This window comes from Aotus nancymaae, unplaced genomic scaffold, assembly GCF_030222135.1.
Source record: "Aotus nancymaae isolate 86718 unplaced genomic scaffold, 86718_ANA_hifiasm-v0.15.2.pri h1tg000003l, whole genome shotgun sequence".
Classification (NCBI taxonomy): Eukaryota; Metazoa; Chordata; class Mammalia; order Primates; family Aotidae; genus Aotus; species Aotus nancymaae.
Genome location: NW_026988414.1, coordinates 15324859 through 15352412, shown reverse-complemented (window position 1 = coordinate 15352412; position 27554 = coordinate 15324859). Strand labels below are relative to the sequence as shown.

The window sequence follows — 27554 nt, the reverse complement described above, 5'->3', positions numbered from 1 at the left end:
GACAGTAGCTGGAGAAGGTAACTGAATGTAGTGACATTGTCTTTAGTATGCATTAGACTTTAACTTTTATTTAAAACTTGAAGGAGAGTAGCTAGTAGAGAGAAAAGTGAGAAGAATCTCAGGTGCTCAGGTCAAATCCTGGCTCTCCAAGTTCCTATTTGTAAGACCTTGAGACAAGTGATTTAGCTTCTCCATGCCTCATTTTTCATGTTGGGGAAAAAAGGACAATAATAGCACCCACCATGTGGAGTTGATGAGAGGGTTCAGTGAGCCAAGTACGTAAAGTGCTTTAGCTAAGCTCCTGGCACTGTGGAAGCGCTCAGTAAATGTTTGTTATTATTAAAAGGACAAGGGAAAGCTTTTCTACCATTCTCCTTTTTTCTGTTGCATGTAATAACTAATTCAATGTCCCATGGAAATAAAATTTCTCTTCTCTGACATGCAGAAATGTTTGCATTTGCTAAGACTGTATATCTTGCATTTTTTTAATTAAATCTGGTAGTCTTCTGGTCCCATGAAAGAGCTATGTTTTCCAGTTTTGCAGGTAGGCAAGCCAAGTCTTAAGTTCCTCTTTTGTAATTGACCATGAGTGTGTTGAGTAATATGTGGATTATTTCTCCCTTTTTTCTTTGATCTTCCCTGTTGCCAAGGATTGCCTGACAGTCTGATTCTTGGCCGGTTTACTTCCCTCTCAGAATGCACTAAGATAGAGAGGAATTGACCCACAATAACAGAGAAGATTTAAGCTAGATTATAGGAAGTACTGACTTTCTTAATCCCCAAACAAGGAATTCCCTGAAGGAACTTCAAACTGAAAAATACATATGAACCAGGTTTTGGGTAGTGCTTCTCAAGCTCATTTTGTAACAGAATTATCTGGGGAGGTTGGGAAAATGAAGACTCCCAACCTTAACAAAAACAAAAACAGAATCAGTAGGAAGAGACCAGGAAACTCCATTTTAAACAAACACTTCCCCCATTCTCACCTTAAGTGATTTCAATCCACTGAGACACTCTGAGATTCTGAGATCCAGAACTCCATACTCACTAGGCACTCTTGACCTCTCTTATTCTGCTTTACTTTTTTTCCAAACTTTTTAGTATCCTATATCATTTACTATGCTGATTGCTTATTTCATGTCTCTCTCACACACACACTCCAGTAGAAATTAATTTCCTAGACTCTAAGGCTATAATGCCTGCTTTGTTCCTTGAGGTATCCCAAGTACTCAGAACAATGTCTAGCCCATAGGAGCCCCTTAGTCAATTCTTGTTCAAATGAGATAAATGGAATTCTCACTCTTCAGCCATCTCATACATATACCCCGCCTCTAACTGACACTGACCCTCTCATTTCAGTATTCTTCAACATTTGAGTCAAGAATATTTAGAAAATTTGCTGATGCCATGGATCTATTTTCCCAAAGAAAAATACAAATAATGTAAAATTCTGCAAAAACTTTCTAGGGATGAGCATCCCAAGATCCTATAAAGTCAAGGATCCCCAAACCCCAAATTAATAACTCTTGCCATAAAATTAGCCTTGGTCCCTACAATTCATCTTCTAATGTTACTACAGTTGCTACCCTAAGACTCAAATCTAGTTACATCTCTCCCTTGACCCACAATCTTGAACGGCTCCTTATGGTTTGCACAGCACCCATATTTTAAAACATAGCATTCAAAATTGCCCACAATGCAGCCTTCTGCCTATCACTTTTCCAGTTTTATTTCTACCAAATCTTTCAAGCCTATTGCAAGAATGGCTGACTGAACATAAAAGCTCTGGACTCAGACATCCTGGGTTTGAATTCTCACCCCACAACTCACTAGCTGTGTTATCTTAGGTAAATTATTTACCTCTGTGAAGTCTCGGGTTTTTCTAATTTGTAAAGTAAGCATAATAGTGAATACTTCAAATGTGTTGTAGGGGAACAGAGTAAGAGAACACATATTAATAGACATGAAGCACTTTTTAAAATGCCAGGCATATAGCTGGCACTCCATAATTGTTAGGTTTTATTCTTCCACATGCGTGGCACATAGAATTTGACACATTTTTCTGTCCCTTGGTTTTCCAATATTGCTTAGTCTATCTAGCCCAGGGTTTGGCAAACCATTTGTGTAAAGAACTAGCAAGTAAATATTTTGAGCTTTGCACACCATATTGTTTTCTGTAGCCACTACTTAACTCTGCTGTTGTGGCAGGAAAGCAGTTATGGAAGATATGTAAATTAATATATATGGCTATGTTTCACAGACTTTATTTATAAAAATAGGAAGCACACTGGATGTGGCCCAGGGGCCATAGTTTTCCAACTCTGGTCTAGACTAGCTTTGAAATTTTAAGACCTGGGTTCTAGCTTCTCTGGGTTGAAGGGGACTATCTCCTCATCTGTTAGATAAGGATAATAATAGTACTTCTCTCAAATGCTGTTGGATGATTAAATTAGATAAAGCATGTAAAGTCCTTAGCACAGATTTTGGCCCATAGTACATATATATGTATTTGGTGGATATTATCATTTTCATCAGCAAAACACTTGCTTTGCAGTTCTACTGTGTGCCCATATTCACCTACCCGTCTTCAAAAATCTTTTCCAGATTCTCCCCCTCAGTTTCTTTCTCTCTTCTAACACTGTTGGAATGTCTATTACACTATTCAAAAAATAAATCATGCATTTTTGTAGCACATGTAAGTAATTATAGTGGCATATGTGTCCTTGTCATTAGACTGTGAGCTCCTTGAAGGCACAGTCTGTGTCTTGTTCCTCTCCATAGCACATTTTCTAACACAGTGTCTGGCACACAGGAGGCAACCAATGCAAGATAATTGCAGTGACAGGGCTATAGTGAGGGTGATGCTGGTAGTGATAGTAGTGGTGTAGTGTAGTGATGGTGGTAGTGGTCATGGTTGTAGTGATGGGGGTAGTGGCAATAACTGGGGGAGGGGGTGAGACTTGGCTGTTAATTTCTCTTCAAAGAGTAGTCATTTGGAATTCTCAGTTTAAGCCAAAAAGTGGAAATGAAACAAACAAGCTTTTCTGGCAGAGAGAAAGGATCTGCTGGAAGGTCAGACAACCACAAGACCGAAATCACACATGACTCTTCCTAGGGCAGCATGAACAGAAAATGCTCACAGGATTGAAAGTCAGAAAACCCGAGGGCTAGAAAGAACCATTCAGATCTACAGAGTATTTTACAGCCTTCAAAACACTAAAAGTCTCTTAATTTTTCTACAGACATCTGTGGGAAAAGTTACCATCACCCATTTCCCAGATAAGAAAACTGAGCCTTGGAAAAATAAAAGATATTTCCAAAGGTTAAATTAATGTCTTACTTCAAATTCAGCCTTGGCTGTGTGACCTGAAAAAAGTCAGTCCTCAACTCTGTTTTCAGTTTTACTGTCTGTAAAATAAAGAGGTTGATTTGTAAAATAAACAGGGTATGATTTTAACAGCCTTCTCTGCTCATAAATGCTGTGTCATTGTGTGCCCCTGGGATGCAGTGCAAGATATGTATATCTTTCTCTTCCCAGTATTAAATTTAAGGAGTAAAACTGGCATTGCCTCTGGATGGGAAACAAATTTCAGGTCACAGGATGCCTCTTCCAATCTCAAAATATTTGATTTATATTCTGGGCAGAAGTTAGATTTGACCTTATCACAGTGCCAAGGGGGACCTTGGATGAAGTTAGCCTGCTTTTCTCAACATACAGATAAAGAACAGGAGACCTAGAGAGTAGAAGCATGTTCAATGCCGTATAATAATCAAAGACAGAGCCTAGTTCAGATTCCTGGTGTCTCCATTTTCTAGTTTTCCCAAAGGGAACTCCCAACCCTGAGATGAAAAGGAATAAATACTAGATTGCCTACTTTACAAATGAGTAAAAGTCAGGTCACATAGACAGTAATGGCAGAGAAGGGATTCAAATCCAACTCTGTCTGGCTCTTCACAATGCCACTCCTCTGCCTCCTCCACTTGGAAGACTCTCTTTCACCCAGAAGCTAAGTTAACAACCGCACAAAGTCTTGTACATTTAAGCACCAGTTGTGCTGAGCCAAGCTCTGTGGCTTTGGGCTCTGTAAGAGCCATTTAACAGGTGGAGGGAGGAGATTTATGCATTAATCATATTCTCTATCATAAAGAGTTTTTTCCTGCTTGTCTTGTTCAAAACCACAGCACAAAGTATACTCAAGGGCTCCTTTCCAGCTTAGGCAGAAGGCATCATCTTTTCCCATGCATTTACTGGAATGTACCCAAGACGACCCCAACTTCTTTCTCAAGGAGCTAATGTCCAGTAGTCCCCATGGCCAACAGCATACCTTGGTCCAGAATCAAAGGACAAAAATACCCCACAAACCTCAGGCATGTCATATCCTCTCTCTGTTAGTCCCTAACTGTGCCATAAAATAGGGCTCAGGATTTTACTCTGAGCCTCTACTCCAGGGGTCAGGGGTTCTTATACAGAGGAACTTCCACTCTGCATTAGAATGAGCTATGATATCCATTGCCGACAGAGTATGAGTTCCAGCAATGTTTATAAAGTGAGAAAATACTCCTGAGATCCCTCCATTTGTAAAGTGCCCTTTGGGTTAGACAATGGCCTTTCCCATACAAAATATGAATCCTATTCTAAAATGTCATGTTTCTAGCACTTCAGGCACCTGCAAAGTTTTCAAGTAGTACCTAGAAGAGGAGTTACCAAAGGAAACATAGAAAAAGAAAACAGCCATTTTAAATAAACATTTTTATCACTATCATAGATAACATTTGTCTGTTAAGTGATTTCATCCTGGACATTATGTATTCATTATCTCTTTTGATTCCCATGAAGTAGGGAGACATTTTACAAATGTGGAAACTGAGATATAAAGCCACCATTCAGCATCACACAGTGAATGGGGATTGAGGAAAGATCCCAACACAAGCCAGTGGAGCAAAGAATCTCTACTATCTGCTTCGATGTAGATAAAGTGTCTTGTAGGAAACACAGAAAGAAAGGGACCCAACTTATCTGTTTTTTGTTTGTTTGTTTTGAGGTAGGAAGAGAAAGTCTCAGAAAGGTAAAAGAACTTGCCCGAATGTCTTGCTATGACTCAGTGTGAAAGCCCAGGCCCCTCAACTATAGGTCAAAGCTCTTTAGTGTCTTCTTGTATCCATGTGGCCTGTAGAGATGATAAAGAGATGGAAAAGTCATGGGAGGAGGGGTGATGAGAGTTTGAGGCAGAGCTGGAGAAACAAATTATAAACAAAATGAGAGTAGCTGCTTTTTCTTCCCATCAGCTTTGTTTTATGGCCATATTCCCCTCCTTCAGGATCATTTCCAGATCTGCAGTGGGCCTGTCCCACTCATTCCCACTGCAACTTGGTTCCCTTGGAAATGTCTAAAGCACTCCATCCCCTAGGCTGCCATGACACCTTAAACAGGTCTTTCATTTGTGCTTGGGGAGGGAGAAAAGAATCTGGAGACTTGGAGGAAGCCACCTATAGTTCTTCAGCTCTAATATTTCTTTCCAAGGATCACTAAGAGGAAAAGAGATTGGAAGTGAAAAGACACTGCCATGCCTGTCTATCTGTTCTAACCTCTGCTGGCTTCCCCACTGCTCTGGGGCTAAGCTTCTCAACCTACATTGTACAGCTCTGCCTGATTTCTCTTCAGCATTGTCCATGGAGTTTTCTCCCAGTCTTAGCTCCAGCCACACTGGTTTTCATTCTCTTCCTCAAATGGGTCACATTTGTTCATTCTTCAGGTCTTTGCAGAAGTTGGGCATTTTATCAGAAATGTTCTCATTCACCTCCTCCTTTCTGAAACCCAGTCCTCCACATTCATTTTAAGCATTTGGCCACGAAAAGTTCACTTTACATGTCACTTCCTCAAGAAAGCCTTCTCTGACTGCACAAGACCCCTTGATACACGCTTGCAACCCATCAGCCTAGTACTCTGTACAGTCTTGACTCTTACTCATATGATTGTTTCATTAATATCTGTCTTCTCCATAAGTCTGTGAACTCCATAAAGATAAAAGACCACATCCGCTTGTCATACCATTCACTCTTCAGGGTATAATGCAGTCTTAGCATACAGTGGGGTCTCAAAGATAATGAATGAATGATTAGCACTTCCTGCTTTACAGGTCTCCTGCAAGGAGAACAGTGACACCTAGTGACCACTTTCACACTCATGGGATTCTCTGATCACACACCACTAATTGGCCTCAAAAAGACTTCACTGGATTTCCAACAAACTGAATATTTCAATGATGCTGAGGGAACCTGGCGTGGAATTCAGACATAGGGGAATCTGGCTACTATGCAAACAAGAAAGGCACCACCAGCCTATCTATTGCTATGCATGTGCCAAGAACACATTGCAAAAGTCCCGTGGCTTGGCTTGTAGTATGCCACATTGCAGATGAGTAGAGTGTGGCCCAGAAAGTCCGTCACTGGGGCGAGTTCACAGAGCAGTAAACAGGGAAATTCATAGGCTCATTCATCAAGTCCTGAAAGGAATTCAGACAGCTACATCCTCGCTGATACATCACTCATTGAACCACTAGTTATTTTTATTTATTAATGTTTTGGAGACAGTGTTTCACTCGATTGCCCAGGCTGAAGTTCAGTGGTGCAATCACATCTCACTGCAGCCTTGACCTCCTCCTTGAGCGCTTGATGTGCTCAAGTGATCCTCCCACCTCAGCCTCCCAAGTGGCTGGGATGACAGGTACATACCAACATGCCAAGCTATTTTTTAATTCTCATTTTTTTTAAAAAGAAATGGGGTTCTCCTTGTATTCCCCAGGCTGGTCTTGAACCCACTGGCTCAAGGTATCCTCCCACCTCAGCATCCCAAAGTGCTGGGATTATAGGCATGAACCACTACCCCTAGTTCCATTCTTGTTATTTATTGTAATCTGCAACAGCCTCCGCATGGACCTCCTTGATTCTACTCTTACATTCTCACAGTCTATTCTGACCCTGCAGTTGGAAGTGTGGAGATATGCACATATGTATTTTATTGCTGGTTTTAGTTTGGGGACCACTGATGCATAGAATTAGATTATTTGCAATGTTCAGTTTAGGACTGAAGCTCATTGTTGAGCCATGCATGGGTAGGCTGTATTTATCTGTACAGTTAGCTAGTTTTAATAAATTTTTAAACTTTAATGAACTCTCACAAATCTACCACCAAAAACATCAGCTAGGGGCTGGGCATGGCGGCTCATGTCTGTAATTCCAGCACTTTGGGAGGCTGAGGTGAGTGGATCGTTTGAGGTCAGGAGTTTGAGACCATCCTGGCCATCATGGTGAAACGCCATCTCTACTAAAAATACAAAAATTAGCCAGGTGTGGTGATGGGCACCTGTAATCCCAACTACTCGGGAGGCTGAGGCAGGAGAATTGCTTGAACTCAGGAGGCAGAAGTTGCAGTGAGCCGAGATCACACCACTGAGCTCTAGCCTGGGTAACAGAGTGAGCCTCAGTAACAAACAAACAAACAAACACCAGCTAGAACTTGATTACTTACATGAAACATATGCTTCCTCATGCCATTACCTTACTTTTCCTGACTCAAGATTACCATCGTCCTGACTCCTATGTTCATCACTTCCTTGCTTCCCTTTTTAAATCATATTATTGCAACTGTATTTATTCCTAAAAGGTAGTATATTTGAGGTGTGGGTGTGCTTTAACTTAAAGAAGGAAGGAAAGGGTGTTGTGCTACGTAAAATCTTTGGGACTTACTTTCTTCAGTTAATAATATGTTCATTCATTTCATATTGACAGGTATCATTATGGCTCATTCATTTTTGTTACTGTAGTATAATCTATCAAAAATATATCCCATGCTTTATTTCACTGTTGTCTCATGGATGGGAATTTGGGGTTTTTACAGAGGCCTCCCTCTGCCACATGATCTAATCCCAACAGACTTCTGCTAATAATCATGCATCACCATCATCTCATGGCCTTCGGGATAGGGTCCAAATTCCACAACTTGACTTACAATATCCTAAATAATCAGACCTCATTTTGTTTCTCCCTCCATCCTTGGTCTTAGTCACGGGGTGTTTTTTTTTTTTTTTGGTCTTTGTAGAGCAGACCATGTTCTTTTCTTCCTTAGATCATCTACCTGACACTTTCCCCACCTCCTTACTCCCATGGCTTCTCTGTCCTCTATGAAGCTCTGTATGACCACTCAATACCCTCCAGCACTTAGTCCAGAAAGATGCTGTGGGAGGGACACATGATCCATCGAGTTCCACTAAACTTAGTCAGTAGTCTACTAGTGGAGGCCCAGGGCTGTCTGGGAGCTGCTATAGAGGAAGGAGTGGGGATCAAATGAAAGATGCTTTATCCACCTTCCTCTGCCTCAGTGAAACAGTGGCATCACTATTCCTGATTTTATGGATTGAGGTTCCAGAAAGATTGCATTTGAAAAGGTGTTCTATAAAGATAAGTTTGCAAAACAGCGAACCAGTAATTCATATGGTCCCCTCAAGCCTTGGCATTCTATAACTAAAAGTGAGAGAACCAAAGAGAAAAAGAGGAGCAATAATTTCACGGATAAGCATATAAACTCTGGAGCAGACCAACTTTGAATAAATTACTTAACATCTTTGAGGTTTTCTCAGTTGTAAAATGGGTATGATATTAAGATGAACCATATGAAATTGCCATTTTATAAGTAAAAAATGGCCAAATGTCAGCCATTTCATATGATTCAAACCAATATATATAAGTAAATCACAGATTTGGAGGGCAGAATAAATGAGATAATTCAAGTATTGTACTGAGGTAGACACTCCTAGGTTTTCACCAAACCCATGTCTTCTCCTAGGCACATGGCTAAAATCCATTTCCCTGTCTTCGTTTCAGGCAGGTATGGACAATGGCTGAGTCCCAATTAATGGAATGGGAGGTGAAATAACATTTGCCACTTTCAGGTTTGGTCTATTTAAACCTTTAATGTGCAACCCTCTCTGTTATTTCTTCCATAGCAACTGTGGAAGCATCAGGATAATGCAGCACAAGGAATAGGCTGAATCCCTGCACTAATTCTTTCTTTTTTTTTCTTTCCTCTTTTTTTTTTTTGAGACCAAGTTTCACTTCTGTCACCCAGGCTGGAGTGCAATGGTGCGATCTCGACTCACTGCAACCTCTGCCTCCAAGGTTCAAGCAATTCTCCTCCCTCAGCCTCCCAAGTAACTGGGATTACAGATGCCTGCCACCATACCTGACTAATTTTTGTATTTTTAGTAGAGATGGGTTTCACCATGTTGGCCAGGCTAGTATGGAACTCCTGACCTCTGGTAATCCACCTGTCTCAGCCTCCCAAAGTGTTGGGATTATAGGCATGAACCACTGTGTTCAGCCTGCTCTACCTCTCATAAAGCCACTCATCAATCAAAAACATTTACTTGGGATGCTGCATAAACAAAATAAGTAACCTTGATTGTATTAAGCCACTGAGATTTAAGGGTTTATTGTTTACAGAAACTAGTATTGTCAAACTATGTAAGTACTTAGAACATGGTAAGGAATCAATAAATGCCAGTAATCACCATAATGAGTTATGATGATGATGACGACAATCCCCATGGACAAAGGGTCCACAAGGGCAGGAGGTAGGAGGGTTGGTCAAGTTTGACTGAGTGGCTGGGCCAGGGGACCTCACCTCCTTTGTGCCATTGTCTTGGATGAGGGTATAAAGTGGCACCACACGGTTGATTTCCAGCAGTACTGGTGTGGGGCTCAGCTGCTCCTTGCCAGGCCGGCGGCAAAGGTGACAGGTAGATGGACAGCGCCCCTTCTCCTCACAGCGAATCTCCACACCTGAAATGAGCTGGTCATCTGACAGCATCTGGGCTGTCAGCAAACCTGAGAGGTAGGTGATGAAGGGCATGGACTTGAGCTCCTTCTTGCTGCCCAGCTCTGTGGTCTCTGGAGAGGCACAAAACAGGAAGAGGGAAAGGTAAATTCAGGACTGCTCAAAAGGCCAGACTCTTGAATTCACAAAGTACAGATGCTAAGAAGCTGGTATCCATTGAAGAGGTAAAAAGATGATAGAGTGATTTATTCATGATGTCTTGGAAAGACTGCTGGACTGAGGGTTCAAAGACCAGAATGGCGTATTGTTCTACCACTTACATTAAGTATCCACTTGCTTTGTCTGGTCCTCATTTTCCCCATATTTAAAGTTGGGGCCAGGCACAGTAATCCTAGCATTTTGGGATGCTGAGGTGGGTGGATCACCGAAGGTAGAGTGTGAGACCAGCCTGGTCAACAGGGCAAAATCCCATCTCTACTAAAAATACAAAAACCTTAGCCAGGCATGGTGGTGCATACCTGTAATCTCAGCTACTTGGGAGGCTGAGGCAGGAGAATTACCTGAACCTGGGAGGTGGAGGTTGCAGTGAGGTGAGATTGCATCACTGCACTCCAGCCTGGGCAACAGAGCAAGACTCCATCTCAAAATAAATAAATAATAAATACATAAATAAATAAAATGAAGTTTGTAGGTTGGACTAGATTATCATTCAATAATTTTGCAAGATATAAATATTCAAAGATATTTTTTACCCAAAAAAAATTCCTTTCTGTCTACTGTCAACTTACACAAAGTATATCCTTTCTTTAAAATTTATAACCAGTCCTATATTTTCCATGCAGCCCAATCTTGCAAGGAAAACACAAGCTTTGGGTCAAGCCAACTTCACTTTAAATTTCAGTTCTGCTTGAAAATACCTCTGCAACCTTGGGAAAATCTCAATATCCAGGCAACTCCAGTGATACATTCTGAGAAACGGGGTTAATAATACCAATGAAATTGGTTATGAATAGCAAATGAGATAGATGGAGGTAGGACCGTCTGGAAAAGACATTGTTTCTCCTTTTTTGTGCTCACCTGTTCCCTTGTTCACACTTTTCCTGCCTCTTTCTTCATGTGCACACTGAGATCTGACTTAAACACACTTCATTCTGTGCCTCTCTCTTGATCTATAAACCAGTATTTTCCACCTCTGTGCTTTTGCTCACTCTGTGCTGCTTTTCCCTTCTGCCTCTCCATCAATGCTCCATTCCAATGTCACTCTCTTCAGGAAGTCATTCTTCATTGCCCCAGCCCCTTTTCTGAATAAGTGTTTCTACTTATGATATCTTATTTAAGTTAATTTTCCCTTCCCATTTTCTGCTGACCCCTACAATAATATTATCAACTCTTGGAGAACAGAGGCCATGGCTCCCATTCCTACCCACCTTTTGGTGCTGAACATGGTGCAAGGGATGTATTTGATGTTCAGTCAAAGAGAGAGATTATAGAACTCTGAATGGCTAGAACTGTATTAATGATCTAGTCTAGAGACTCCAAAACTCTTCTGAGGAATCCTAGGGACCCAACGAAGCATCACAGCAATTGACTATATAGAAAAAGAGGGAAACTGAGCAGGCAGGGTTCTAAACTCTCATCTCAGTTTCAAACAGAGCAGTTTCACTTTTAGTTCTTTTATAGACTGGCCTTCTATACAAGATTTTGTAAAAATAAAGGGTTCTACGGCTGTATCAAACCTTGAAGAAGGAAAGTGATTTGTACAACCCAGAGGGTTCCTTTTACATCAGACTATGTGAATGGTGTCCTCACAGATGTGCAGTGTATAATCTGAGTGGAAAAACATGATGATTTTATACTGAGAGCTTAATCCATCTGGCAGCTTCAACAAAGCCTGGTAATGTCAAGGCAAGCTCCTGCCTCAGTGGAAATAGGGGTCCTGGGCCCTGATGTCGGAGAGAAAAAGGAGAGTTGTCTCTTGCTCTTGTTCTCGGCTTGTAGTGGCATGCAGCTGATCTGGAAATGGATTTGCCAATTAGAAATACAAATAAATGCAGCCTTCATTCATTACTCTCTGTGCCCTCAGGCCTGGGATCTGGCCTCCACCTTTTCTGTCTCGCTGTAAGCAAATGCTTATGAGCATCAGATCAAAGGCTCTGGGGGAGGAAGACAAGGAAAATTCCAGTTAACCAATCCTTCACAGGGATTACAGAAGGGTAGTTACTAAGACAAACAAAACAAGGGTGTAAAGAAGGCATCCCAGCAGCTAGAGACAGTCTTATATCCACACCTTTCAAAATAAGAAGATGATGATGACTATTTGTAGACCAGAGGGATAGTTTTGGGGAAAGATGACTTCAAACTTGGGAGAGAATAGCCATTCGGGGAGAAGGTCAAGAGAGAGATCAATGCGGACACTAGGGACTCATTAGCCCACACTCTGGCCTAGGTCAACAAACTATGGCCTATGGGCCAAATCCAGTCCCCTTCCAGCTTGTGTAAATAAAGTTTTATTGGAACACAGCCACCCCCATTCATGTATTTATTGTGAATAGCCACAACAGCAGAATTGAGTAGTTATAACAAAGACTCTGTAATCACAAAGCCTAAAAATATTAACTATCCTACCCTTTACAGTAAAAGTTTGGCAACCCCTGCTCTTCATGTAGTTTATAGATGGGGAAACTGAGTTTCAAAGAAAGGATCCAACCACACAGGAAGATGGAAATAGGATGGATTAGGTAAAGTAAAAATTATGGAATCAAATGCACCATCAATATACTTAGATTGTGAATCTCCAGGGAGAAAAAAATAGGGAGGGACATCTTTTCTTCATAAAATGGATTTTGAAAACTACTGAAAGAACACACTTTCATGCTGATCTAGTACAAATCTTTACATTTTATAGAAGAGAAAAGTGTGTTGCAAAGAAAGAAAATGACTTTTCAAGGTCACACAGTGAGTTGGTGATCCTTTCAGCACACAATCCCAGTCTTCTAATAACCAACTCATCATTTAAACTACTATCTCATGTTATCTCATATTTTAAAACACAGATAGTATCCCCCTCATAGCACATTGCTATATGCACATAATTTCATTGAGAAGAAACATAACTTGGTGCTAAGAGTAAAAATTCCCTTGATCAAACAAATATTCATAGTCATTGGGTTAAAGATATAACTATCAATTTAACAACACAATAATCTATAGACCTTTGCTAGTCTGCTTCTGTTCAATAAATCTTCAGCTTTTTAAATCTATCATCCCTATCAGTGCAGCTAAAAGCCCACAATCTTGACAGAAAACTGCACCACAGTAGCAGTATAGAATTTACAGCTGAATTTGAGGGTTAGTTTTGCCAAAGGAGGGCTATAATCTGGTCCAACCCCATTGAAACCTATGACCAAAACAGGAAAAGGGATTTATTTCTAAGTCTCACACACTTGTATTAACAGGGATCCTTTTTTTAGAGATTGTGTCATGCCTAAGTTATGATCTAGATGAGAGTTAAGATGAAACACCATTAGACATTCCATTAATTATTCCTCTGTAGACATTACAATTGCAAAAGCTAATTGCTTCTGATTCAACCTTATCCTGTGGCTAAAGTCAGCTATTCAAAAGGCAAGCCTTATATTCCTCTCCTGCTTAAAACTCTTCCATTGCACTTCACTGCTCTTAGGTTAAAGAACAAAATCCTTAAGACAGCACATAGAAAATATGGGATCCAGACAACACACTGTCTCTCCAGTTGGATCTCTTATTTTGTTCCTTCTAGTTCAGCTACAATGTCTAAATTCCTTGCATATACCCTATCCCTCTCTCAATCCTGGCACATGCTTTCTCTCTGCACAGAATTCTTTCTCCCACCCCATCCTTGGCCCTGCTTTTTCCAGGCTAACTTCCACCCATCCTTCAGGTCTTAGGTCTAGTGTCAGTTCCTCAGAAAAGCCTTCCCTGAACTCCTCATGCCACTAATGTATACTAAGATTTTTATTTATTTATTATTTTGATACAGGGTCTCACTCTGTCACTTGGGTTGAAGTCTAGTGGCACAATCTCAGCTCACTGCAGTCTCTGCCTCCTGGGCTTAAGCAATCCTCCCACCGCAGCCTCCCAAGTACTGGGACCACAGACATTTGCCACCACACCTGGCTAATGTTTTCTTGTTTTTTTGTGTGTGTATTTTCAGTAGAGACAGCATTTCACTACATTTCCCAGGCTGGTCTTGAACTCCTGAGCTCAAGCAATCTGCCGACCTCAGCCTCCCAAAGTGCTAGGATTACAGACATGAGCCACCATACCAGACCTATTAAGGTTTCATATTACAGATCCTCATAGAATCCTGTTCTCTGTATCACCTATTAATGTCCCGAGATTGTAAACTACATAAAGGAAAAGACAACATCAATTTTGCTGATCCCATATCCATCTTACACAGTACCTAGAACACAGCAGGCTTTCAAAAATATTATTAATATTTGTTAAATATATAGTAAACATATATACCCCATGCTGCCTTACCCAAGCAACAATGAACCTAAGAGCTGGAATTGGTAAATTACAAGGATGGTAACTAATAAATGATTATAGTCAATACACAACCTCTTCTCAAAGTAAAATTAGTGCTCTAATCAAAAGATCAACAGATGAATAGCTGAGCACTTTTCCAGTTGCTCTGACACTCTCTACGTTTTTATGTAGGCCCTTGCCATTAAGTGAATGGGAGAGTTAGGTTAAAATACGGTGTCTTTAACAGGCTAAGGAAAAAGAACATTTTTGAAGAGACTTATCCTCTGTTCACATTTCCCATCCCTCTGAACAATGCTTCCAAAATAGGATCATGTCTGGTTTCAAGCCCAATTCAGTTCCAACGACACTACAATCCATTCATTTGAGAACCTGCCAACTGAACTCTCTTTTTTCTCCTCCCAAATTCCTGCTGGGTATTATTTTGTTGCCACCAAAAAAAAAAAAAAAAAAGCCTCAGTTGAAGTGACAACTTCTTGTTGGGAGGGCAGCCAGGGCGTTTCGGCAGGAGGTGATGGCACCGCTTGCCCTCATCCAGAAAACAAAACAAAGCATCAGACTAAGGGCTTCTGGGAGAGCCAAAGCTGCACGGATGTTTGTTCAATATTCGGCAACGGTGCAGGGCGCTGCCTTCCTAGTCAGACAGGCTTGCTTTGGCAATAGGTTTGCACTTGAAGCATTTAAAAGCTCCACAGGGACCAGAGGGGCTCAAATTAGAAACATTAAGGGAGAGGGGAAAAGGGTGAGACTTTTATATCATAAAGAATGGCCTTTATTACAGCAGTGGCCTCCCAGGAATTACTGAAATTGGATCATTTCTTAAGCAGAGTTACTGTCTCCTGTTAGAGGAAAGCAATTGCTCTGGGGCCTGACTCAAGGACCCACACAAATATCTTTAAGAAAGGGAAAATAGCCCGCTGAAAGGCCATTAGCAAGGCCTATACTTCTCTGTTGTGCAATATGAACTTCTAAGCCTAACAGTCCAGCATCATTAGTGTACCCTTTATAAATAACAGTACTTTATTAAAAAAAGTACTTAAAAAAAGTACTTTAAAAAAATAAGAGTACTTTATTAAAAAAAAGGTAGCAAGAAAAGATTTCCTTTTTTTTGTAAAGTACTTAAGAAGATTTTTATTAAAAAAAATCTTTTCTTGCTACCTTTTTTCATAAAGTACTATTAAGTACTTTATAAGTACTTAAAATATTTTCTTTTTTTAATAAAGTACTTTTTTTTAAATTTACTTTATAAATAATAGTACCAACCTAAAACAGTTATTGTGAGGATTAAGTAAGGGACCTGGAACAAGTTAAGCATTCAATAAATACTATTTGTTATTGTTGTTATTGCTGTAGTTATTATAATTACCTTGTTATTGTTGTAACAGGACATTAAAACTGAAATTTCTGTTTAGATACCAAGGCATAATAGAAGTAAAATTCCAAAGTCATGCCCTTAGATGCTACAAAGGAGATGAAATCTAACCAATTTTGTAACTCTAGAAACCTCAGCCAGAACAAGGACATAAAAAGAAGTTAGGCTAGGCATGGTGGCTCACACCTGTAATCCCAACACTTTGGGAGGCCGAGGCGGGTGAATTGGTTGAGCTCAGGAGTTCGAATCCAGCCTGGCCAACATGGCAAAACCCCATCTCTACCAAAAACACAAAAATTAGCTGGGCGTGGTGGCACACACCTGTAATCTCAACTATTTGGGAAGCTGAGGCCCAAGATTCACTTGAACCCAGGAGGCGGAGGTTGCAGTGAGCTGAGATTCCGCCACTGCATTCCAGCCTGGGTAACAGTGAGAACCTGTATCAAAAAAAAAAAAAAAAGGAAAAGAGGAGATCAGAAAGTAGCAAGAAAATACAGATATTTTTTGAGATGGAGTCTTGCTCTGTCGCCCAGGCTGGAGTGCAGTGGTGCATCTTGGCTCACTGCAACCTCTGCCTCTAGGGTTCAAGCAATTCTGCTTCAGTTTCCCAAGTAGCTGGGACTTCAGGCCCACACCACTATGCCTGGCTACTTTTTTTATTTGCAAAAAAGATTTAAGGAAGATTTTTTTTTTTTTTGCAAAGAACTATTACCATGTTTGGAGTCTTCAGCACCCTAGGCAGCTCAAGTGGAACATGCTATCTTCTAACTCCAAGTTTTGTGAGAGGAACTCTCAGGAGTGCCACTTGGAGAACTTGGATGTATTCTCAGCAACTGGCAAGAAAATGGACTAGGGTCTGTCTTCACCTGAAAAATCTGTAGTGGCCTATACCAACAGGGCAGAAGGGGATGCATGGGAATTAGCCCAAACCCCCAGAGATTGCCCAGTGAAATATGCTTGTGGTTCCTCTGAACTGTATATGGGTCACATAGAAGAAATAACTGGCCTGGAACTGTTTTAAGTCCTGTCCAAGAGGAATCTAACAGTGATGGGTCCCCCACAGTGAATCTCCATGAGGTAGGAAGCCAGAGAAACACTAGGTGGAAAGGGATCACTGAAGCCAGCCAAAGAGTAATGGCACTGTTCCACGTCTTGGAAGTCCCAAGCAATGGGGATCGCTGAAAATCCCGTGGACAAGCCCCCAAGAAAAAGGGCCAGCTTTATAAAGATGCCAGGACCAGAAACTGCAAAGACAGGTAAAATGCTTCTAGAGCAACTATGACCTTCCTAATCCTTTCCACTGCCCTCCTTTTCCTTGCTTGTACTGTGAAGGACGAGGAAGAAGAGGTGCAAAGTAAAGAAAGAGCATGAAGGCCAACCATATCCCACTTCTTAATGCTCCTATTGGGAAAGACATAGAGATTTTATTTGCCAAATTAAAAGATATGATTAAAATATTGGGATGGACATCCTAATTCCTGATTTGAAAGTATGTTAGTAATGTAAAATGTTGATAGTGCTGCCTATTCCATAAGTGATAATAGATTAGATGTGGCCTGCTAAGATTTTCATCTAGAGGTAGAGGAAAATTATCCCAGTAAACATATCACAAAGAGTGTAGTAATCAACACATATGTATCTGCTTTTGAGCATACATGTTTTCACAGACTATATTTTGACTATTCTCAACTTGTACTGTGAACTGAACCGTTTATATAATCATTATAGTACATGTCACATTTTTATTATTTGATTTAATATGATAGTTACATGAACATATTTCTCTCCAAATATACCATAAGCTTCATGAGAACAAGGACCATGGCCAGTTTTAATGAACATTTGCAGTCTCAGCACAGAATTCACTGTTTGATATCATGTAGACAGTCTGCAGGTAAATATTTGAACAAATGAATAAATGAATGCATAAATTCTGACTCCTGTTCCACTAGTGAAACACTTATCAGACTTCAGACCAACTATTCCAATTTATCACCACAACCTCGAAGACAGTTAGTTGGTCTTTGCTTTTTTTTAATTAATGTAGACTTGTTAGATTAGAAAGGTCAAGTAACGTGTCCAAAGTCACACAGCTAGTAACCCGTCTAGCTACTTCTTCCCAGTTTTACTGCTCTTCCACTGTCCATATTTCCTCTCTGAAAAATTTTCAGCACCAGTTTTCACTCCTACAGGATGAGTCATATCCGTTCCAAATATCTGTGTCTTCCCATTACCTCCCATCCCCCAGGCAATGCCCCCAACCTCTCCCACCCATTTCCATGGGCTAATAGGGTCTCCTGGGTAGAAAACATTGTAAAGGTCACCTGGTCAGAAATCCCATCTAATTTTTCATTTGCCACCAAATCATCCTCCAATTTATTCTTGGACATTTCTAAAGATATGGAAATTAGTACCTTTCTAGGCCCCAATTCCCGAAAGGCTCTGTTAAACTTAGACTAACATCTTATCCAGGAACCACACTTCTCATCCTAAGTATCAGACCCAAACCCAGAGTTACGTACTTTACGCTATTGAATGCCTTATCTATGGTATTCATGCCTGGTCTCTAGTTGGGGAGTGGGATCATAGTAAAATTAAACAATTAACTAACTAGGTAGATGAAATTCCTATCCCAGGAACTGTGGGCATTCTTCAGTGGCTTCGGATAAGGTATATGTGTATGAGTATGTGTATGTTGTGGTGTATGTGTTGTGTTCATATTGCACACGCACACACACACATATACACACATTTGGAGAATGGAAGAGAAGCAACAGTGGAGATTCCAGAAGTAAGAATTATAAAAAAAGAAGACAGAATTATAAAACTGCCAAACCCTAGGACAACTGATCCCCTAATTTAACTGAATTTGGAAGCTCTTCCCTTAAATGTATAAGTAATAAGTACAATTACAGAGGGGTAGCTATAGCACAGCGGTTTGCTTGAGTTTAAATTCCATCTCTTTCATTTTCTAGCTGGGTGACCTTGTAACAAGACCTTAACCTCTCTAAGGCTCCATCCATTTCCTCATTTGTAAAATGCTAATAATTTTAGTACCTAAATATTGGATTATTTGGAGGACAAATGAGAAACTTAATGAAAAATATCCAATGCTAGGGTGTCAAGAGCATCATCAGAGGTCATTTGCTCTAGCCCTTGGCATTCATCCTAGCATTATTCAATTTTTGTGCATGTCTGAATAAATCTTCCCTTGAAATCTGCCTGATGCTTTAACTGTCAAAATTTCCCCTTAAATTACCTGCCTTCTACCTATGAGAATACAGTAGACCAGGGTGGAATTGAATGCTCAAGTCCAAAACTGTTGAGTCAGGCTACCTGAGTTCACCTCTCCAACCTTAGTTTCTTCATTTGTAGAACGGGGATACTAATTCCTCATGGAATTGTTCTAGGAATAAAACAAGAGATGTTGTGCTAGCCCATTTTCACCTATGATCTCATGCAGTTCTCCATCATCCTTCAAAGTAGGGACTGTTGGCCCCCCTTTTACAAATGAGAGAACTGAGGCACAGTGTGATAAAGTATAATTTGTAAGAGGATGCCTGTCTTCAAGTGAAAGCAGTCAAATTTCTGATGCAGGTCATACTCTCTGTGGGAGAGGGACCCCTGGACACTGCCCAATAGCCTTGTAGTTGGCCAGAGTCTTGGCCAAAATCAGAAATCAGCTGGCATTGAAGGGTAACATTTACTTCTTCCTCTTGAGACAAGGCAGGTTGTGGCCAATAACAGGAGGCTGAAAAAAAAGGCCATATGTGATCTCCTGCTGCCCTCTAGTGCCTACTTAAGATGATTGCTCTGGGGAAACCTCTGTTCTGATCCTTCCATGCCAAAGAATGATCATTCTGTGCAAAGCAACTTGCACTGAGGGAAGCAAGGGAAACAGTAAAAGTTAGCTATGATACAAGGAAGCTTAGTGCAATGACTGAAGGAATTCTGAAAAAGCATTGGCTGAGAAAGCCTATTCAATGCCAGGTTTACAGCTAGGCACAAGGGGTAAAAATATGAGTAAAAATTTGTTTCAATCCTCGTGGTACTCAAGTTTAGAGATCTGATGGGGCATATCTGCCGGGAAGGAAAAAACAGAGATGAAGAAGAAGAGCCTAAAGATATGGCAGAGAGAAAAGATAATTGATGGAGCAGGATCTTAAAGGAGACAAGAAGAGAAAAATTCCCAGGTGGTAATGGAAAGGATGTGGTCTGAATTTCATATAGATCTGGATGTGAAATTCAGTTTGGTCAAAACTAGGCATGCCACCAGGGCCTCTATGTATAGTTACACAAGTTGGGCTCTGTAAAAAGGTGACAAGGCAAAAGGGTGAGTGGGGACTAAATCCAGTCTCAGCTCCACTTGCCATGCTTGTGCTCATGAGATTGAATCCAAGTAGAGGAGCTTATTTTCCTAATTCATGTAAAAGATGACTTACAGGCTAGCCACAGCCCAGAATGTGATCACAGACAAGCTTCTTCCTTGTAGTAGTCTCTGCTTTTAATGTATAAAATAGGCTAATATCACTGACAATATAAAGTTGTTGAAATTTAAGATAATGGGCTGGGCGCAGTGGCTCACGCCTGTAATCCCAGCACTGTGAGAGGCCGAGGTGGGCGGATCACCTGAGGTCTGGAGTTCAATACCAACCTGGCCAATATGGTGAAACCCTGTCTCCCCTAAAAATACAAAAATTAGCTAGGTGTGGTGATGGGTGTCTGTAATCCCAGCTACTTGGGAGGCTGAGGCAGGAGAATCACTTGAATCTGGAAGGCAGAGGTTGCAGTGAATCAAGATTGTGCCATTGCACTCCGGCACAGGTGACAAGAGTGAGACTCTATTTCAAAAAATAAATAAATAAATAATGTAGGGTCATGCCAGACAGTAGTCACCCAAAACCTTCCAGTTTTTGTTATTATTACTATTACTAGTCTTAGTTTTAATGCAGTTTTATTTTTAAGATGGTGACAAAAAACGTGCTTGGAAAAGGGAGAGGACAGAAGAGAAAATCATATTTCCCAGTCTTCTATTCTTTGCCAAACACAAGACATTGTGGATATCATGGAATCCTTGCAATAGTGCCTTGGACTAGTAATGTCATAATTTTTTACAACTGTAATATACAGCCGAAGAAACAGAGTTTCTGAGAAGTGACAGATTGCAGTCGAAGGTCATTAGGCATTCAAAGTCTGACTCCAAAGCCCCTTTTCCGTCCAAAGGAGCTGAGATGCATCATTAATAGAAAAACTGCCTTCTCTTTCTTGGGATCAAGTTCCTTTACTTTCTTAAAATCTCTGTTTAAAACTTACCCCTCAAGAAAGGATTTGAAGATTACTTCCTTCCCAATTCCTTCCTCCTCCTTCCAATCACTTCTCAGGCTAGTGGTCAAAGAGGAAATGCTCAGAAAAGATTATTCTTGGACAAGACTTATAGAATTGGAGGTCTCTGAGATGCTAATGGCCTGCTTTAGATAAAGACTCCCAGACTGTCCCACTTGAACATGTTTGAAGCAAGACAGCAGGCCAACAAGGTATACAAGGCCTGCTTGGGGCCAGTGGGAGGTTGCCAGTTTCAAACATCCAGGAGGGTATGAACATTGGCTGGAGTCATCTGGGAACCATTAGTCAGTTAAGGGAACCATTAGAAATCAAACTGCCACTCTCTTACCACTTTTCTGGGGGTTCACAGTCTTGCTTTCGTATTTCTAACTCCTTATTTTTAACAAAATGTTAAAACTATGTTAAAAGACAACCTTTAAATGTTAGCAGGCATTACTTTTGGAGAACATGTTCAAGATTAAGTTACTTCTCCACGAGCTCCCCTCTGCCTTATAACTCTGCCGCTAGGGGCAGGGAGAAGGATTAATGAGCCCACTCGACAAAAAATAAAATACAATAAAAAGACTGAAACTCATCAGAGAGTCCCTGTCTTACATTGAGGCAATCAGTAAAATTAATATTAACAATAGCTACAATTTTACAGGCACATATTCCAAGCCAGATGTTCTGCTACTTGATTTGCATACATTACACCCCTTGGTCTCTATAAATCTTAACAGTGAGAGGTAGGTTTCATTATTGCTTTTTAAAGATGAGCAAATGGCAGCTCACAGAGGGACAATCAGAGATCCAAGAAGATTTGGATTGCCATTGTGACCTTCCTTACTTCTAAGCACTCCTCCACAATATTAGGCTGCCTCCCACTCTGCTACATTGCTAGAGATTCAGGTTCAGGCAGTTATAAATTCTGGAAATTGAATATGCAATTTCCGTTGCTTCTACCCATTACATCACAGTAATCAGCAATAAAACTCTTACCACAGTAGTCTGGACAATCAATAGGTAATTGGTTGAAAAACTATGAATTGTCCAAACAGTGGGGTACTATGTACTTAAAAATGAATTAGAATAATATTGTATGTGATTGGAGTAATCACAAATGTATTTTACTAAATGGAAAAAAGGAAAATGCAGAACAATGTTTACGTTTTTTGTTGTTGTTGTTTTTTGTGTTTTAAATAGGCACGAGGCCTCACTATGTTGCCTAGGTTGCTCTCGAACTCCTGAGCTCAAACAATCCACCCTCCTTGGCCTCCCAAGGAATTACAGGCATGAGCCACCTCCTGGAATTACAGGCATTAGCATCATGCCCAGCTCATAGTGTTTAGAGTGCTCTCTTTTGCATAGAAAAGATGGGAGTACTATATATGTATATATATTAGTATATATATACTATATAGTATATATAGTCATGGGCATGGATCCCTCATCAATGGTTTGGTGCTCTCCCTGTGGTAATGAGTTACTTTGAGATCTGATTGTTACAAAGTCTGGGGCCTCCATCCCTCTCTCTTTCTTGCTCCCTCGCTCTTGCCATGTGACACACCTACTCTTCCAATACCTTCCACCATGAAGCCTCACAAGAGCTTCCTAACAAGAGCTTCCTAACAAGAGCTTCCTAACAAGAGCTTCCTGAAGCCTCACCAGAAGCCAAGCAGATGCTGGTGCCATGCTTGTACAGCCTGCAGAACTGTGAGCCAAATCAACCTTTTTTTCTTATAAATTACCCAGTCTCAGGTATTGCTTTATAGGGACAAAAAATGGACTGACACAATTGGTATTGCTATTTTGAAATAACTATGTGTCTGTTGTAGGCTATAGTGAGTAGGCCATTATGTTACTGTGATTGGGAACTAAGATTTTTCAGCATTACAGACAACCAATTCAGGTATTAAGAATAATAATGAAAAATTGTGTAAACTGAAATTTCAACTGGAAATCATAAAAACGATTTGTTTTTCTCTTTGAAAAAATAAAAACATTTCATAGCTCTGCCTACTGAAAAGGCCTAGAAATAATGATAACGTACTAAGCAATAAATACCCCTATTGCCCAGACTCTGGTTTCTAAATGCTATTTTTTCATTAAAAGGAACAAAGGATACTTGGAAAAATTCCTGAATCGAAGTCTGGAATAAGTATGGTACAAACTGAGCCTGGGATATTTCATTGTAACCAAAAAAAAAAAGATGAGGACTAATGAAGTCATTTCAAAAGGACATACAAACCAACTTAAAGGGAATCACATTGGTCTAACATTAAACAATTCAAACAGGGAGAACAATAATGATTGCCATCGATTGAAATGTATCAAGCACTTTCTTTAATTTACAATGTTCTGAAAACTGAAACCAAAACCAAAACCAAGAAACAAATAAAAACCAAATTAACAAAGCTCATCAGTTACTACTGTAGATTGCTAGGAAACAAACACATTATTATAAAAATTGATAAAGAATGAAATATCAGCCATGCTTTGAACTGGATGTCGGGGTAACCACATTTTTTATGGAAATACTGCAGGTAATAAGAGCAGTAATAATGACAAAAATTAAAATATTACCATTTTGTAATTTCTAATAAAAGAATAGATCTAGACAACTATCATCAATGAATCCTAAAACTACTAGGAGAAAGGCTAATGAGAACATTCCTAATGAATGGACTGGATTGATAGGTACTGAACCTGCTGATCAAACTTAATGTGACTAAAAGTAGTACAACAGGCATTAAGTGCCTCTGATATGATTCTATAGGATGTACATGGCACTGCCTGTATAATTCAGATGGTACTCCTCGGATGATAGACAGAATTTGGGGGTCTGCAGACTTGTACAGGGAAAAAAATGCACCTTTATTTTTAGTATCTTATCATTGCAATTTACTATTTCCTTAAATTACGAATGCCATTAACAAAATATAGTAGTATTAACATTTCCTATGACTTTGACATAATGAAACTCACATATACTTCTATCACATTAAAATTATTACAAATATCTCAAAATACTTATGGTTGACGCTACTTAGAAATTATGATAGTAGTGGGGAGAAGCCAAGATAGCCGAATAGGAACAGCTCTGGAGTGCAGTTCCCAGTAAGAACAATGCAGAGGGTGAGTGATCACTGCATTTCCAAACGAGTTTTCACTGCCCACAGACCAGGAGATTCCCAAGCTGAAAACACCACGAGTTTCCAGCACGGCTGTTTCAGCCGGCGCCGCGGATTTCTGCACAAAAACTCACACAAATCTCGGTGGCCCTTTCAACTGGCGCCTAGAATGCCTGGGAGACAGAGCCACCCATTCAACTGAAAGGGAGGGAACTGAGACAGGGAGACAGGGGGCTGAGACAGGTGATCTGGCTCGGAGGGTCCCACCCCCACAAAACCAGCAGTCTGAAATGCTCTGGATTGAGAGTTTCTCAGCAAGTGCAGTTGGACCCAGGATGGTTGAGCTTGGTGAAGGGAAGGGCGCTCGCCACTACTGAGGCAGTTCTAACAGTACCTCTATAAACACCACCAAAAGGAAGTTTACACAGCAGCTAGGCAGAGCCTGTGGTAGCTCAGCAACACCTCTGCTGGCCGACTGTGACTAGACTACTTCCTTGCTGGGCAGGACATCTCTGAAAAAAGGTATTAGCATGTCAGGAACTTAAAGCCCCACCTTCCTAGGACAGAGCACCTGGGAAAAGAGGTGGTTATGAGTTCCGCTGCAGCAGACTTAAACATACCTGCCCAATCGCTCTGCACAACAGAGCTCCCAGCACAGTACTTGAGCCCATAAGTAACAGACTGTCTCCTCAAGCAGCTCCCTGACCCCTGTATATCTAAAGAGACACCTCATAAAGGAGAGCTCAGGCTGACATCTGGCAGGTACCCTTGTGGGACGAAGATAACAGAGGAAGAAACTGGCGGCAACCCTTACTTTTCTGCAGCCCCCGTGGGTGATTCCCAGGCAAGCAGAGTCTGGAGTGGACATCCAGCAATCCTGCAGCAGAGGGGCCAGACTGCTAGAAGGAAAACTAAAAAACAGAAAGAAATAGCTTCAACATCAACAAAAAGGATGCCCACTAAGAGACCCCATCCGAAAGTCACAACTACAAAGACCACACGTAGATGATGGGAAGAAACCAGCACAAAAAGGATGAAAACACCCAAAACCAGAACACCTCTCCTCCCACAAGGGATCACAACTCTTCACCAGCAAGGGAACAAAGCTGAATGGAGAATGAGTCTGATGAATTGACAGAAATAGACTTCAGAAGATGGGTAATAACAAACTTCTCTTAGCTAAAAGGACATGTGCTAAACCAATGCAAATAAACTAGGAACCTTGAAAAAAGGTTAGACGAAATGCTAACTAGAATAAACAGAGAATATAAATGATTTAATGGAGCTGAAAAACACAAAACGAGAACTTCACGAAGCATACACAAGTTTTAATAGCCAAATTGACCAAGCAGAAGAAAGGATATCAGAGACTGAAGATCAACTCAATGAAATAAAATGAAAAGACAAGATTAGAGAAAAAAGAGTGAAAAGAAATGAACAAAGCCTCCAAGAAATATGGGATTATGTGAAAAGACCTAATCTACATTTGATAGGTGTACCTGAATGTTACAGAGAGAATGAATCCAAGCTGGAAAACGCTTTTCAGGATATTATGCAGGAGAACTTCCAACCTAGAAAGGCAGGCCACCATTCAAGTCCAGGAAATACAGAGAACACCACAAAGATATTCCTCAAGGCACATACTTGTCAGATTCACCAGGGTCGAAATGAAGGAAAAAAATGCTAAGGCAAGCCAAAGAGAAACATCGGGTTATCCACAAAGGGAAGCCCATCAGACCCGCGGCAGATCTCTCAGCAGAAACCCTACAAGCCAGAAGAGAGTGGGGGCTAATATTCAACATCCTTAAAGAAAATAACTTTCAACCTAGAATTTCATATCCAGCCAAACTAAGCTTCATAAGTGAAGGAGAAATAAAGGCCTTACGGACAAGCAATTGCCAAGAGATTTCATCGCCACCAGGCCTGCGATACAAGAGCTCCTGAAAGAGGCACTAAACATGGAAAGGAACAACCAGTACCAGCCACTCCAAAAACATACCAAATGGTAAAGACCATCGACACAATGAAGAAACTGCATCAACTAACGGGCAAAACGTCCAGCTAGCATCAAAATGGCAGGATCAAATTCACACATAATAATATTAACCCTAAAGGTAAATGGGCTAAATGCCCCAATCAAAAGACACAGACTGGCAAATTGGATAAAAAGTCAAGACCCATCGGTGTGCTGTATTCAGCAAACACATCTCACATGCAAGAACACACATAGGCTAAAAATAAAGGGATGGAGGAAGATTTACCAAGCAAATGGAGAGCAAAAAAAAAAAAAAAAGGAGTTACAGTCCAAGTCTCTGATAAAATGGACTTTAAAACAACATCAAAAGAGACAAAGAAGGGCATTACATAATGGTAAAAGGATCAATGCAACAAGAAGAGTTAATGATCCTAAATATATACACAACCAATATAGGAGCACCTAGACACATAAAGCAAGTTCTTAATGACCTATAAAGAGACTTAGACTTCCACACAATAATAGTGGAAGACTTTAACACTCCACTGTCAATATTAGAGAGATCAACAAGACAGAAAATTAACAAGGATATCCAAGACTTGAACTCAGATCTGGACCAAATAGACCTAATAGACATTTACAGTAATCTCCACCCCAAATCCACAGAATATACATTCTTCTCAGCACCACATTGCGTCTACTCTAAAATTGACCACATAATTGGAAGTAAATCACTCCTTAGCAAATGCAAAAGAATGGAAATCATAACCGTCTCTCAGACCACAGTGCAATCAAATTAAAACTCAACATTAAGAAACTAACTCAGAACTGCACAACTTCATGGAAACTGAACAACTAGTTCCTGAATGTGGACTGGATAAACAATGAAATGAAAACAGAAAAAAAGATGTTCTTCGAAACCAGTGAGAACGAAGACACAACATACCAGAATCTCTGGGACACATTTAAAGCAGTGTCTAGAGGGAAATTTATAGCAATAAATGCCCACATGAGAAGCAACGAAAGATCTAAAATCAACACCCTACCATCAAAATTGAAAGAGCTAGAGGAACAAGATAAAAAAAACTCAAAACCTAGCAGAAGACAAGAAATAGATCAGAGCAGAACTGAAGGAGATAAGAGACACCAAAAAACCCTTCAAAAAATCAATAAATCCAGGAGCTGGTTTTTGAAAAGATCAACAAAACAGATAGACCACTAACCAGATTAATAAAAAAGAAAAGAGAGAAAAATCAAATAGATGCAATAAAAAATGATAAAGGGGATATTACCACTGATTCCACAGAAACACAAACTACCATCAGAGATTACTACAAACAACTCTATGCACATAAAGCAGTAAACCTGGAAAAAATGGATAAATTCCTGGAC

The 27554-nt window shown here is 40.3% G+C and overlaps 1 protein-coding gene across 4 annotated transcripts in view; it reads right to left on the bottom strand.

The window, feature by feature from the left end:
• The window catches only part of ASTN2 (astrotactin 2), a 976097-nt gene that overhangs the window by 201301 nt on the left and 747242 nt on the right, over nt 1-27554 (bottom strand). For all 4 annotated transcript variants that reach the window (XM_012472754.2, XM_064378516.1, XM_012472755.3 and 1 more), the window contains one exon: nt 9680-9945. In XM_012472754.2, coding sequence (XP_012328177.2) covers nt 9680-9945 — 266 coding nt within the window. The remainder of the gene's footprint in view (nt 1-9679; nt 9946-27554) is intronic.